At 47.4% G+C, this 14,450-nt stretch overlaps 1 protein-coding gene across 6 annotated transcripts in view; it reads left to right on the forward strand.

The window, feature by feature from the left end:
• Positions 1–610: 610 nt before the first annotated feature.
• The window catches only part of AKAP7 (A-kinase anchoring protein 7), a 138,451-nt gene continuing 124,611 nt past the window's right edge, over positions 611–14,450 (forward strand). For all 6 annotated transcript variants that reach the window (XR_013345633.1, XM_077813045.1, XM_077813044.1 and 3 more), the window contains exons 1-3: positions 611–983; positions 11,504–11,656; positions 12,473–12,612. Coding sequence is in view for 5 of the 6 variants with exons in the window: in XM_077813045.1 (XP_077669171.1) it covers positions 719–983; positions 11,504–11,656; positions 12,473–12,612 (558 nt within the window). In the remaining variant the exon portion in view is untranslated. The remainder of the gene's footprint in view (positions 984–11,503; positions 11,657–12,472; positions 12,613–14,450) is intronic.

The following is a 14,450-nucleotide window of genomic DNA, read 5'->3' on the forward strand; positions in this document are numbered from 1 at the left end:
AAATAACCACTCTTGTGCAACCTGACACTTTATTTACGGATGGAGGAGCGGCCAGGCCAAACCTCTGTGAGGGGAACTGCCACCCTATGCGCCCGGTGGGTCGCGTTGCCCGGAGCAGGAATTTGGACCAGCCCTGCGGGACAGGAGCCGGCCACTCAGTGGGGTCCCTGACAGAGCTCGCCCCCTCCCCGGGACAGGACTCCAGACCCCTGCCACTTGGAGCGCATGGGTGTCACGGGCACTGGCCTCCGTGCGCTCGGGGAACAGCCTCCCCCTGAAAGCCACAAGGGCCGAGCCAGCAGCCCAGGTCTCACTGCGCTGGCGATGCCCAAACTCTGCCCGCGTGCCAGGAGCGGGGGGACCCCGCCCCTTCAGGCCTGGGGCTAAGCGGCCCCGAGCCGCCCCCACCAGCCGCAGCCCGAGGCAGGACTCCGCCCGAGCTCCCTCCGCGGGATCAGCCCCTCCCAGCGCGCGAGCCGCAGCCAGGGCCAGGCACGTACTTCTCCGAACCGGAGAGCACCGATCCCCGCGCGACACGCGCGCGGACAGCGCTCCCGCCGTCCCCAAGCACTGCACGCTGGGAGTCGTAGTCCCCGGGAGCCACCTTCCCTTCTCTCTCCCAAGCGCGCTCGCCCCCTCCGCCCCGGGGCGCGGTGACTGAATTTGGCCCCTGTCCCGTCCCGTAGCGGTGGGACGAATCTCGCCCCCCCCCCCCGTCATGCGGAGGCTGCTGTCGACTCTCCGATTCCACCACGCCCGGCTGTTGGCGGCGGCTGCCGAGCTCCCCGCCCCGGGACACAGGGCGCCACCGGCTGGCTGGGGGCAGCGGCGGGCAGCGGCGGCCGCTTGGCGGCTGGGCTCGGGGCGCTCCATGGCGCAGTGCGGGGGCGTCGCCCCGCCCTCACCCGCCGCGGAGGAGGCGCAGGGGCCGGGGGCAGCCGCCGGGGACCCGCCCCCCAGAGCCGGCGAGTCCCTGGAACACGGTGAGAAGGCGGCCGGGCGGCCCGGGCCTCAGAGCCCCGCCGGGGGTGGGTCCCGCGCGCAGCCAGGCTCTGACCCCCGCCCCCGGTCCGGTCTCGCCCCAGCTCCGGCCCCTGCTTTGCAGCCAACTCTGCCGAGTGCGGGGCTAGACCGCGCCGCTGCGAGCCCGGCCCGCCGAGTGCAGGCACCAGCCCCACCCCGCGGCCAGCCGGCCGCCGCGCCTCTCAGCATCGCCTGTCCCCCCACCCCCCAGTGCTAGGCGGGCGTGTGTGTGTCCCGCCCCCAGCGCTGCTGTGCTGGCTCCAGCCACGCCACCACTGGCGGTGCCGCCCTGTGCTCCCGCGTCCCGGCCCGGGCCCACCTGGAAGCAGTCCCAGTTAACATGGGCCGGTACCGTGTGCGCAGCCGGAAACCCCCTTTTCTGCCTGCACCGGGGGAAGGGAGGAGTCAAGGCGCTGCCAAGTCCTTTTGCCCGAGCTGGGCTGTTGATAACACATACAGCCACCGCCCTCGTGGTCGGCACTGTAGTAACAGTCTCCACTCCAAGGAGCTCACACTGTAAATAGGCAAGAGCCAAAGAAACTTTTAGCCCTCTGTTTGCAGAGGGGGAACTGACAAGAGATTTAAGTGAGGTGAGGTAATTCCCAGAAGGCGATGACAGAGCAATGAGTGAGCCCACCTCCCCCGAGTCCCAGTTCCGAGCCATAAACACAACACCATCCTCCCTGTAAAGCAGGAGGGAGGGAGAAAATGCAACATGCGGAGCAACATCCACTCTCCTTCCTGTCTTTGAGGGTAGGAAGAGACTAAGGTTGCCTAGACGGTATCAGTACAGCCCTGTTTTTGTAGTTAGTGTATGACTCATTTAACTGACTACAACAGACAGGGTTGTGTCCACATAGCAGCTTTTAATATCAAGTTGTTTGAGATATTTTAGGTGCATCAACATCTACCAACTCAGGCAGCCAGGGTGTCAGACCAGTCTAGGAAAATCTGAGCAGGTATCCCCTCCTATAGTATCTTAGTAAAGAAGAGAGTGTGCAGAGGACATTTGCACAGAGTGGCAGCATCAACGTGGGGCATATGAACTTTAATATATTCTTACACGCAGGCAACCTGAGAGAAAGGAAGATCATCTGTACTAATTATACAGAGGCATAGCTAGGATCCTAGCTACACTGCAAAAGTAGTATTACCAGCTAGTTGCAGAACAACAATGGAAACCCTATGCCTTTCTCGGTGACAGATTTCAGAGTGGTAGCCGTGTTAGTCTGTATCAGCAAAAAGAACAAGGAGCCCTTGTGGCACCTTAGAGACTAACAGATTTATTTGGGCATAAGCTTTCATGGGCTAAAACCCACTTCATCGGATGCATGCAGTGGAAAATACAGTAGGAAGATATATATACACAGAGAACATGCAAATATGGGTGTTGCCCAACGCCCACGAAAGCTTATGCCCAAATAAATCGAGGGTGCAGCGCTTACCTGGGGCTCCAAGGCGGGTTGGGTCGGGTGGGGCTCCGTGCACTGCTGCCCCCAGGCACTGCCCCCGCAGTGTCCCATTGGCTGCAAGGGTGCTGGCAGCGCATGGAGGCACAGCCCAGCTCCTCTTTGGGCTGCAGGGAGGGGCCGGCAGCCACTGGAGCAAGCAGACAGATGCCCCTCAGCTCCACTGTGCTGCCGGGCACCTGGTGGCAGCAGGTGGGGCCAAGGGAGAGACCCGGCCCCAAAACTGCTGGAGCCCCACGGGCCACATTGGGGAGCCTCGCGGGCTGGGAGTTTGAGACCCCTTATTTAGATCCTCAAAATCCTTGTTCAGCTGCCACCAAACACAGCATCCAACGTCCTTAGGTGCTGAAATTTCCACTGGTAAAGTCTCAAAAGGCAGCTAAAAATCTGCCAGTTAGCATGCACACAAGTGCCTCAGTCCTGACACCTGGGCACCTAACTCATGCCTAAGTTCTGGCAGAATCCTTAAACTAGGTGTTCCCCTGCCTATCTTACCTTGATGCCCAATATGGTAGGCAGCTTTTGAGAACACCAACCAGATCAGGCCCCGCTTGAAACACCAGTGGAGGAAGTGGTGCAACCCCTCCCCCCTATTACCTTTGTCCAAGTGTTGAGAGCACTCACCCAGGATATGTGAGACCACAATTCAATTCCCGCTTCTGCTTGAAGTTGAGCAGGAACTTGAGCTTTGTTCTCTCCCCTCCACCCAGGAAGGTGCCCAACCCACTGGACTATAGGGTATTTTGGGGCAGGTCTTACCTTGAAGGGGAGGGGAAGAGGAATGCAGTCAGATATGTTTAAATAGATAAGAGCTATCCCCCTCTTCTTATATTCCTTTTGTTAAATCACAAAGTGTATTTTAGATGATTGTAGGGATCAGAACTCTTAACTCTTTCCTATTTTAAATTCAGATATGCTGCTTTCCCCTACTGAAAGATGCTCTCATTTTTATACTAGAAAATTTGGATGAGACATGCCGAGTCACAAATAGGTTATGAAAAAGGTGATTTGTGCTTAAGAAGGTAGTTCCATTTGCATCCCTAACTTTTGACCTATCATAAACAGACTTCAGTTGAGAGGTAAAATGAGAATGAGAGAATTGCAGCCTATTTAAAGGGATGCCAGTGGCACTGGAACATTTTTAATAGTGGGCATGCTGAAAGCTGGCCCTCTTAGCCTGTCTGCGCCCTCCAATCCCAGAGCTGGGGCCGGGAGCAAGGCCACGTCTCCGGGAGGAGGGGGACTCGGACAGGGTAAGGGGGCCAAGGCTGTGGCCACAGCGGGGGGTGAGCACGGGGCCGGCAGCTGGGACCCTCAGGCGCGGGGCTGGCAGCCGCATGCAGGGCCAGAAGCGGAGGCATGGGGCCAGCAGCCAGGACCCTCAGGAATGGGACTGGTGGCAGCATTGGGGGCAAGAAGTGTAGGTGCAGGGCCGGGCTGTGTGCAGGGCCTGAAGCAGAGGCGTGGGGCCAGCAGCCGGGACTCCTGGGCATGGGACCAGGACCCTGCTGCAGCACCCCCCAACTCCCTGCGCCTATGAGGAATGCTATCACACACAAATTGTGTGTGTGTGTGTATATATATATACACACACACACACAAAAGTTTTCAAAGTAGTAATAGCCATCAGTTTCACCATCTCCTTAACTATGAATGTCTGTCAGTGGACTACCATTTTACTGATATTTCCCTAATAAAAGTTTCACTCTGGTAACTGAAAGAGATTCAGTTATCCATTAGAGTGAATAAAAATGAGAGAGTATTGCAGTTTCATATTAAAATTATAAAGATCTGGCTAAGGTAACTAAAGTCAATTTAAAAAAAAATAAAATTCCCTCCTACTGTTCCTCACACGTTCTTGTCAACTGCTGGAAATGGCCCACCTTGATTATCACTACAAAAGGTTTTTTTCCTCTCCTGCTGGTAATAGCTCACCTTACCTGATCACTCTCCTTACAGTGTGTATGGTAACCCATTGTTTCATGTTCTCTGTGTATATAAAATCTCCCTACTGTATTTTCCACTGCATGCATCCGATGAAGTGAGCTCAAGTATATTTGTTCGTCTCTAAGGTGCCACAAGTACTCCTTTTCTTTTTGAACTTCTAACAGCCTTTGATAGTCAAGGCATTCATTCATACTGTATTCTCTATTACATAAATATCAGACTAGCAAGATGTCAGTTTAAACTATTGTTAAATTTAAGACTTTTAAAAACCAAAGTAGAAAGCTTTTTCTCTTTCATTAGATTTAATGCTTGGAGTCTATTTTCTTTGAGTAATGACCAACTCATTTCAGTGAATGAGAAAGGAGGGAGTTGTTTACTTGGAACTCATCCTGTAGGATTTAGGCACACTCTTGGTGCTTGCCAACTTAGGCCAATTGCACATCCATCACTCAGTGACTGAAAGAGGGACATTGTCAAGACTAGTTGTTCCTCTGCTCTGCCCATCTGTTATTGTAAACAGGCACAGTTTTTCAGAGTGGCATTTGTTTTTCAACACACTGCTTTCTTAGCAGCCTGAGAAAAGGGAGGAAGTAACATACTGTACAAATGCCAACATGCATACCGCCCTCAGTCCTGCAACTGACTCCATGTAGACAGACCCCTGTGTTTACATGGAGCCCCACAAATCAGTGGGGCTTGTGATAGGCCTTGATTGCAGGCCTGGGATATAAGAAACCCAAATCAAGTTATCTTCTGGATGCTTAACTGGAAATGTGGACTTCTATATAGGATTCACATTTTAAAGGATTGAAGTGAGTGGAAGCATTTTTAAAGTCAGACTAAACAAAGCCTGTATACCTTGACAGTGGCTTTCATCCGTAACATGTAGTTGTCATTGTTATTTACACATGACTAAGATTGTCTGATCATCTAGCATCTCACATATAGGGTTTACAAATGAAAAGCAGAGGAAAAGAAGACAATAAAAATAAAAGGATTATAAAAAGCCACCAAGAACATATTACTTCCTCTAGTTAGTTACATAAGGAGACAATTTTTGATTATACATCTGTAAATGAGAAATCTGGTGCAGGAACCTTATGCAACATGCTTTAATAAAGGGGTCTCAAACTCCTGACCCATGGGCCATCTGCAGCCTGCGAGCTTCCCCAGTGTGGCCTGCGGGGCTCCAGCAGTTTTGGGGCTGGTCTCTCCCTTGGCCCCACCTGCTGCCCCTGGGCGCTCCCCTGCCAGGGTCCCTGGGAGTGGAGCTAAGCCGCGTCTGCCTGCTCACTCCAGTGGCTGCCGGCCCCTCCCTGCGGCCCAGGAGCGGGGCGGGGCTGTGCCTCTGTGTGCTGCCCCTGCCCCAAGCGCCCCTGCGGCCAATGGGACGCTGCGGGGGCAGTGCCTGGGGGCAGCAGCGCATGGAGCCCCCGCGCCTGCCTCTCCTTGGAGTCCCAGGTAAGCACCGCACCCCCGACCCCCTCCCAGAGCCTGCACCCCCACCCCTCCCTACATACCTCCTCCTGCCCCGAAACTCCGTCCCAGAGCCTGCACCCCCTCCCCACACCCCCCAGCCCCCAAACTTCCTCCCAGAGCCCAACCTCTCACTCCTTCTGCACCCAAACTCCCTCCCAGAGCCTGACCCCAATCCCCTACCCCAGACCTCCTCCCCAACCCAAACTCCCAGAGCCTTAGGCAGGTGGGGGGCGGAGTTGTGGGGGGGCGGGTTCTGGGCAGCATGAGTGACATTGTGCCGCTTGGAGGATTTGAGGACTGGTACTGGCCCTAAGGTAAACTGAGTTTGAGACCCCTGCTTTAGTATAAAGTAAGACTAAAACATCTACTATCACAATGGAGTCTAGTCCAAACATATTCTTAGTTTGTGAAGGATAGGGAGAAAAAAGGTCACATGCATACACCCAACCAGTTCCTAGAGCCAATAAAAATACGCCAGCCTCATAGATCGTCCTTAAGGGAATTCCTTTAGCTTTTGCTATTTCAAATTAAATACAATTATTGGTCTCAGTTGTCTAAGAATTGCACATATCCTGTTATTTTTGTTAACCCATCTCCCTCTTCAACACTCTGACCTGCTTGTTTGTTTCCTTCATTGGTTATGTCTTGTCCTTTAGGTTGTAATCTCCTTGAGGCAGGGATTATCATTTTGCATAGGTTTGTACACCTAGTGCAATTGGACCCCAGCTTGATTGGCCTCTGAATCTACCACTGTCTAAGTTAAATAATAAATAATAATAATAAATAGAATACTGTTCAAAGAGTGCTCACAGAAAAACTTTTGTATCTCTGCTTCTTAGTGTCCACTAAGCGAGCAGGCAACCCTCCTAAATACCTTATTTCGTTTGAAAGAGAGGAAGTTGGTGAGGTAGTCTTTTATTGGACAACCATTGGTGAGGGGGACAAACTTTTGTGCTTACCCAGGACTCTTCTTCAGGTCTTTTTCTTTTTAGTCATTTAATATCCAGTTGAGTAACTGGAACAGCTCCTGAGTAGCCTCAGTACTCAGATCACAGTTTACTTTGTGATTTTCCCCTCCCCCACTTTATGCTGAAGCCAATTAGTACTTAATCTGTTGTCTTGTCTTCCCTAGCACTAGGGATGTGGTATCCAAGAAACAGTCTACAGGGTCCTAACAACACAGATCAGGTTTGTTACACTACATTTGTCAAATCAGTGGTTGCTTTGCATGCCACAAGAACATAATGTGGATGTTTACTGCCAAATTTTCCCCTGGGGTTAGATTTGGAATATCTGCATTAGTTATCAGTGGAGCTTTGAAAATGTGCTTGTCTGTGGTAATGAGGTGTCCTGTGATAAACTGCAATTCTGACATAAGTTTATTTTCCAGTACACTAACACCATTGTAATGTGGAGATTTACTAGGAGAATACTGCTGGATGCTTGCTTTTGTGCACAGTTGTTGAGAGATGCAAAAGGAGGTTTCAGCTTTACATTTTTTAGAAGATATAATTGGATATGTATAATGTCAGAATAAAATGAAAGAGTCTGAAGCAAACGTAGGAAAAGATGACTTGTGGATAAATTTATGTTGCATAATTAGTAAGTTTAGAAAAAACATTTTGAATGAATCATTGGTTAGGCTGACCCTTTCATTATCGTGTTGGCTTGATATCCTGCCACCTGTAGTTCACAAAGAAGCTTAGAAACTGAACTTAGCTCTCTTAAATGAAAATCAAAGTATATTGAGTGGAGACAAGTGAATTGTGATTTATGTTGGCTCCCTATCTACAGCTTTCAAAACTCTTAGTAGATGGAAATACTGTAGTGATTGACAATTTTTAGGAAATTTTAAATTGTCCTGTTGCTTATTAATTATATTTGAATGACCTGTTAACTTCAGAGAGACTTGCCATAGCTCATGTATTTCATGTGACACTTATGCATTTTCAAAGTCTGTCACATGTTTCTGCACAAATAGGAAAATGTCAGACATTTCAGAAAGAAACCATTTCCCCACAGATTATTTAATAGAGGAAGGTGTATACAAGACACCATGGGTTCTAATTTTAGCACTTCTGCTGACTATTCTTAATACTTCTGTGCACTTCCCAATTTTTATTAACCCAGGCCTCTGACCTCTACCTCAGGTGAGGCAATCATTTACCCATTTTACAGATGAGAGAGGTTGGATAAGGCACTGTAGGCAATGCTAGTACAAACAGCCCCAAGTTTCACCCATCTTGCGATGCTGCCTTTCAGATGTAATGGGCCAAATTATGCAGTGTCGATCTTTATCCTGCTTTAGCAACTAGACCAGAGAGATTTATGTGTCTATTGCTGCCCCACTGCTATATACAGTGATCTTTAACCCAAATGATAGAAGCTCAGGTTTTTAGAATTAGCAATCCCAGGTTTAGTCACTGCAAGTTACTCAAACAGGGGAGTCACTATGATGTCTTTAACCTATAGACCGTACTCTACTCATAGAGCCAGGAATAGAATCCTCATGCCCAACATACAGTTGCTAGTTCACAGTTATGTAACCCAGTTATTAAACAGTGTGTTTTCTCTCTCTCTGGGATGCTCGTCACAGAGGATAACAGCACATCTCATGTAGTCATTCCTGTAGCGAAAGTGGTAGACATCTATGGTGTCTGTCGGAGAGCTATGGATTCAGTTCTCGTTTATGACCCACGTAGGAAAAAATATAGGCAAGTTAGTGTGCAGATCCTAGAATAGATGAATATTTCATATTGCAAGTCACATTGAGGTGAAGTTGGATATTTGTTTTATTTTTAGTCTTTGTACTTTGGTTAAGGGGTGTTTTCCCTTTAAGAACAGGGTAGGGGGCACATATTATGGCATTTTTTTTGAAGAAAACAGAGCAGTGTGTGGATGATGTTGGGTGTGTGTGTGTGTGTGCACAGAGAGAGGAAGATCCTGCCTGCAATATTGCTAACCATTTGTATTCAAAAATAATGAGTCTGACCCCTCAAGTCTTGAGATTGGCTATAAATCAGAACATTTTAAAAATATATATTTTGAGAATTCTTTTTATTTGCCTTCTTGTTTGAGCCATTAGGATAACCCTGGAAATTTGGTCCAGGTGTTTCTCAACAACCTCTGTAACAATGAAGGCTAGAGACTTGCTTGTTCAAAAAGGAAAGCTGAGTAAACTTACATTAGTTTATTACATTAGTAAGTTTAGAAAAAATATTTTGAATGAATCATTGGTTAGGCTGACCCTTTCATTATCGTGTTGGCTTGATATCCTGCCACCTGTAGTTCACAAAGAAGCTTAGAAACTGAACTTAGCTCTCTTAAATGAAAATCAAAGTATATTGAATGAAGATGTAACGTTAACCCTTATCAGGGGATTAGATGCCTCGTGACATTGTTAATGATCTTCAGAGTCTTTTTGTCCCTGTAGGTCACAAGTATGACTCCATCCAACTCAGCAGGTATTAAATACAGATTGTTCATGTCTAATAATGGATGTTTGGTGGCATCTGTGAGTTGGGTTTAGTGAGTGTCAGTTCCAGCTCCTGCATCATAAAGTCATCACTACCATGCTTTGCACTAATTGGCAGACTCAGTATAGGCCTTGGAGACTGACTTAGCCCTCTTGTCTCTAGAAATCACCCCAGATCAGAGCTGAGCTATGGTGGTAGGGTAACCTTCCTTGTTGTTGCCCTGTAGATGAGCAGGGCAGCAGACAGCGGAGGTATATGAGCACTAAACCCACTTTGTTTATAGCTAGGGTTTATGATTATATGCAAATGAATTAAAATATGCAACATATTTACTTAAATATTTTGCATAAAGTGTCTGGGAATTGCCCAAAACTTTGGCAGTTCTGTATTTCAAAGTAAAAAAAGTTTTCTTGAACATAAGTCACAACCTCACAAATATATTGAAATACAAACAAAACATAACTACTTTCCTGTGAGTGTGGAAAAAACAAAGTTACAGTTGTGACTAGTAAGGATACGCCACTATTACTGGGAACCTTTAACTGTTCTCTTCCTGAATGAGAGAAGAACCAACCAACCAACTGATCACTATTTCTCTTATATAAAAAAGGGGATTGCAAAGGTACATATCAGTTACTAAATATTAAGGCTTACCCACCAATCAGCTTTTCATATTTGAGAAGAGTAATGAACCTTTTGTACAGCCTGATCATTTGGATTGGGTTACATACCAAGGCCCCAGTGCTGCAGATGCTCACTGTGCTTAACTTTACTGACAATAGTAGTCCCACTGAGTTCAAGAGAAACTCACAAGGGGGATAAGGAAGAATTTTTACCCAGTGGCTTAAAGTGGCAATCTGCCTCCCCTGAGTTATTTTTGGGTGAGGGGGTTGGATCAGTAGACTGAAGAAACACCCTTCAGTGAAATGGATGGTATTAGAGAGGTATCATGGGGTCCACTCACCGCTGGAGCACCCCCTCCTGGTTGCTTTGGGGATTAGATGATTCTAGGTTTGATGCCCCCTTCTGTTGGTTCCTCACCCCGTTGTCTTTTTCTTTCTCTGGGACTCAGGGTGGTCCTTCTTCATGACTCAGCCCTCCAAGGTATCAAAGTCCCTCCATACAAAAATGGCAGTATTCCCTTTTCTGCCCTGACTACACCACTCCTCCTGTGGCTGGTAGGGAAATCCAGGCCCACCCTATACTCCAGGTTCCAGTCCAGCATCTGTAACGACAATAGCCTGCTTTATTCCAGACTATGGTACTCTTGCCCTGGACTCCTTCCTACTTCTCAGCTCTACATTCTGACTTCCCCCCCTCTCTAGGTTTATCAGCCCAAACACACGCCTCCCAAGGAGCAGCTTGGTACTGTAACTCCCAAACATGTCTCCCCTCTCCCATGGAGTAATTGCAGACAATTTCCTGGCAGCCCCTTTCTGTTGGGATGGCCCAGCTCCCCCCAGCCGGACTTGGTCAGCAGTTAGGTCTTAGCACACCCTGGCTTTCCTTTGGGTGCAGCCTATAGTTTAATTGGCCTAATTTACCCCTTCAGGCGTTGTGTGAGTTGGACACTCCATCACAGGAGGACATTGTCACCTCAGAATTCCACCTAATGGTGGCTCCACAGACGTTACTGCAGTCTTAAAAGAGGGACCAGGATCAATGGAGAGATACTTAACCTGTTAACCATGACCAGCTCACATGTTTCTAAACATCATTGACTTTGTTAACACTAGGTACTAAGTAATGTTTAAAAACATGTTGATTTTTACAGAGATGTTAAACAACATGTTTTTGAGCATCGCTCATTTTCCCAGTCTAGATAAGCCTGTAGTGACCCCTTCTACATCTGTCTGCCTTTCCTTCGGACTGGACAAGATGATATGGAGCCAGCATATGTGGCTAAATGGACCGATACACTCCTTTACTCCAATGTAATGTAAGGTCAGGATTGAGGTCCAACTTTGATTAAGCACATTTACTGATACGTTGAAGCAGGAAAAAAATGGGAAAGAGCAATTTGGTCTTACTGATAGAGTAATACAGACTGTATATATAGTCTCAAATTAGAAATCTAAGACTAAATGTGTTATTTTAAATATATTCCAGATGGGCTGGAAAATGTGCCGGAGGAAAAAATCATTCCAAAGAAAAAGAAAAGAACAAAAAGAAGAAAAGGGTCACAAACTCCTCCTGACTCCATGGATTGTTCAATGGCAGAAATGCCATTTGCCAGTACAGATATTAAAGATGAATTTGGCAGTAAGTATATTTAAAAAACAACAACACTGGTTTAAACATATGTAGATCAAACGTTTAGGCTCTCATCTGATAGTTGGCCCATGCAGGGAACCGCGGCCAGTGGGAGCTTCGGGGGAGGTACCCGCAGGCAAGGGCAACACATGGAGCCCTCTGTCCCCTCTCCCCCAGGGGCTGCAGGGACATAGTGCCAATTGCAGGCAGGGAGCCTGCCTTGGTCCCGATGTGTGCCATTGCCACCCCGGAGTCTCTCCAGGTAAGTGGCGCCAGGCCGGAGCCCGCACCCCAACCCCCTGTCCTGAGCCCTCTGCTGCATCCCGTATCCCTCCTGCACCCCGAACCCCTGCCCTCAGCCCCCTGCCGCACCCTGCACTCCAACCCCCTGCCCTGAGCCCCCTCCCACACTCCACACCCCCTCCGGCACCCCAGCCCCCTTCCCTGAGCCCCCTTGTACACCCCACACCATTCCTCCACCCCAATCCCTTGCCCTGAGCCCTTTCTTCCACACCGCACCCCCTACCCCACCCCGCACTCCCTCCTGTACTCCAACCCCCTGCCCCAGCCCTACATTCATGGCCCTGCATGCAATTTCCCCACCCAGATGTGGCCCTCGGGCCAAAAAGTTTGCCCACCCCTGCTATATTGGTATATTATTTTTGAAAACTTAGTAAGAATGAGGGCCTTTTAATGGGATGTAGTGCCTTTTACCTTTATGTTGCTGGCTCAAGACCAACTCACATTGGTGTAGTATTTCCTATTGTGTATGTTTTTTTATTAATCTGTAAATAAATGTTTTGCCTTCTCCCTCTCTTCCCCCAGTTACTAATACATTTGAAATGTATTTTAAAAAGAGGAGAAAAAGAACTACTAGAAAGAAGGCTGAAGAAGATGATCAAACAAAGAAGAAAAAGCAATATCAGCCAAACTATTTCATCTCTCTTCCAATTACAAACCCAAAGGTGGTATTCTTTTCTATTATTCCCTTTTTCTATGGGCAAAATTACTTCAAACAGGAGTAAGTAAGGCAAGCAATATTTACCCTAAAGGAGTAGTTTTCAAACTATTGGGAGTGCCTTCCATGGGAGGCGTAGGAATGTGTCAAGGGAGGTGTGAGCAGTATTCCTTTAAAAAAAAAATAAAAGAAGAAGAGAGCTCTGGCTGTCAGCACCGGTGGTTAGGGCTTATGGAGAAGGGCTGTGCACACCTGGGAGGCAGAGATAAAGGGGACAGCCAAAGTCCCCCCCCCCCCCGACTTGAACTGTCTTCCCCTACCCAATCCCTCACCTCTTCTCCCCTTCCCCACCCTTTGCTCATCAGTATGCAGCTCAGGCTCAGGCTCTTCTCTCCTCCCCACCCCCACAATCCATCACCTGGAGGCAGCGGAGCTCTGTCTGTCAGCCCTAGGGTGCAGCAGCAGCAGCGCAGAAATAAGGGTGGCAATGGGGTGCTAAGTCTTCTGTGAAAAGTGTTATTGACAAATATCACTTTTCACATTGCCACCCTTACTTCTTTGCTGCTGCTAGCATGGCACTGCCTTCAGAGCTGGGCACCCAGCAAACTCTTGTTGCTCTCTGCCCTGCCTTCAGAGCTGGATGGTGGTATATGGACTTTGGGGTGGGAGAGCATAGCATAAACAACTACTGACACAAAGAAAGGGGGCCTGATCAAACAAGTTTGAGAAGCACTGGCCTAAAGTATAACCAGTTATTTTATATTATTCTTTAAGGAACAGTGTCAAATTAAGAATCACACTGTCTGAAACTTTTTTTTACTAACCATTATTACAAATAGCAATGGATTACTCTAACTGAAAGATATTAGAGACCATTTTTTCTCTTGTTATCCAGTTGTTAGATTTGTGGATTTGACAGCAGTTTGTGTGTAATCAGTTTTACTGTTTCCCTCTGTATACTCAGATTGTTTGTGAAAGTCATTCACCCAGCAACAGGGGAGAGGAACACTTTAAAAAATAGGAAAGTGTACATTGTGAATCCATAAAATTGTAGGAGGACTGAGGACAGGTGTACATGAAACTACTTTAGCTCATTTTATGAGGTTGAGTAGATTTCATTTAGACTGTTTTCCTTTAATAACGTGGAATTTGTCCAATTTGCTGTATAATTCATAGTGAACAGATCACCTCAATCCAAAAACTGTAAACCTGTTATGTAAAGGACATATTTCAGGGTCATTATTGTCTAAAAAGAGGCATTTATAGGCATACTATGTGATTTTTGCATATACCTACTATCATCTCACTAATATTTCAGTTCTAGTAGCAATGCTCGTTTTTGGTTCTGATTCTGCAACTGACTGCACAGATAGACCTCTGATCCATGCACAGCCTCACTAAAGTCATTGGGACTCCATCCTTGTGGAGCCAGGTGCAGGATCAGGGCCAATGTGTCAAATATCATTAGGGGACCACAGCTACTTAAATAATTATTTTTATCCTGAAATTTGCTTTTAAAAATAATTACTTACTGTTTACTCTAGGTTAGGTGGAATATTAAAGTCTGATTTGCCCTGAGTAGAAAAGCAGCTCGCCCAATAGGGGTGTGTGTGTGATTTGATTTTTAATGTGGATAGGTTTCAGTTAAAAATAGACTGATACAGGGTGTCAGACAAACTCCAGCTACAATCTAGTGCCACCAATCCTGCAAACACTCATATATGCTTAAATTTATGTTCATGAGTATTCCCATTGATTTGGACTACTCATGTGAGTAAAGTTGCATGCATGCATATGTGTTTGCAGGACTGGGACCTAAGAAATACTGGTTGGTTCTCTTCCTCC

This window comes from Eretmochelys imbricata, chromosome 3, assembly GCF_965152235.1.
Source record: "Eretmochelys imbricata isolate rEreImb1 chromosome 3, rEreImb1.hap1, whole genome shotgun sequence".
Lineage (NCBI taxonomy): Eukaryota > Metazoa > Chordata > Testudines > Cheloniidae > Eretmochelys > Eretmochelys imbricata.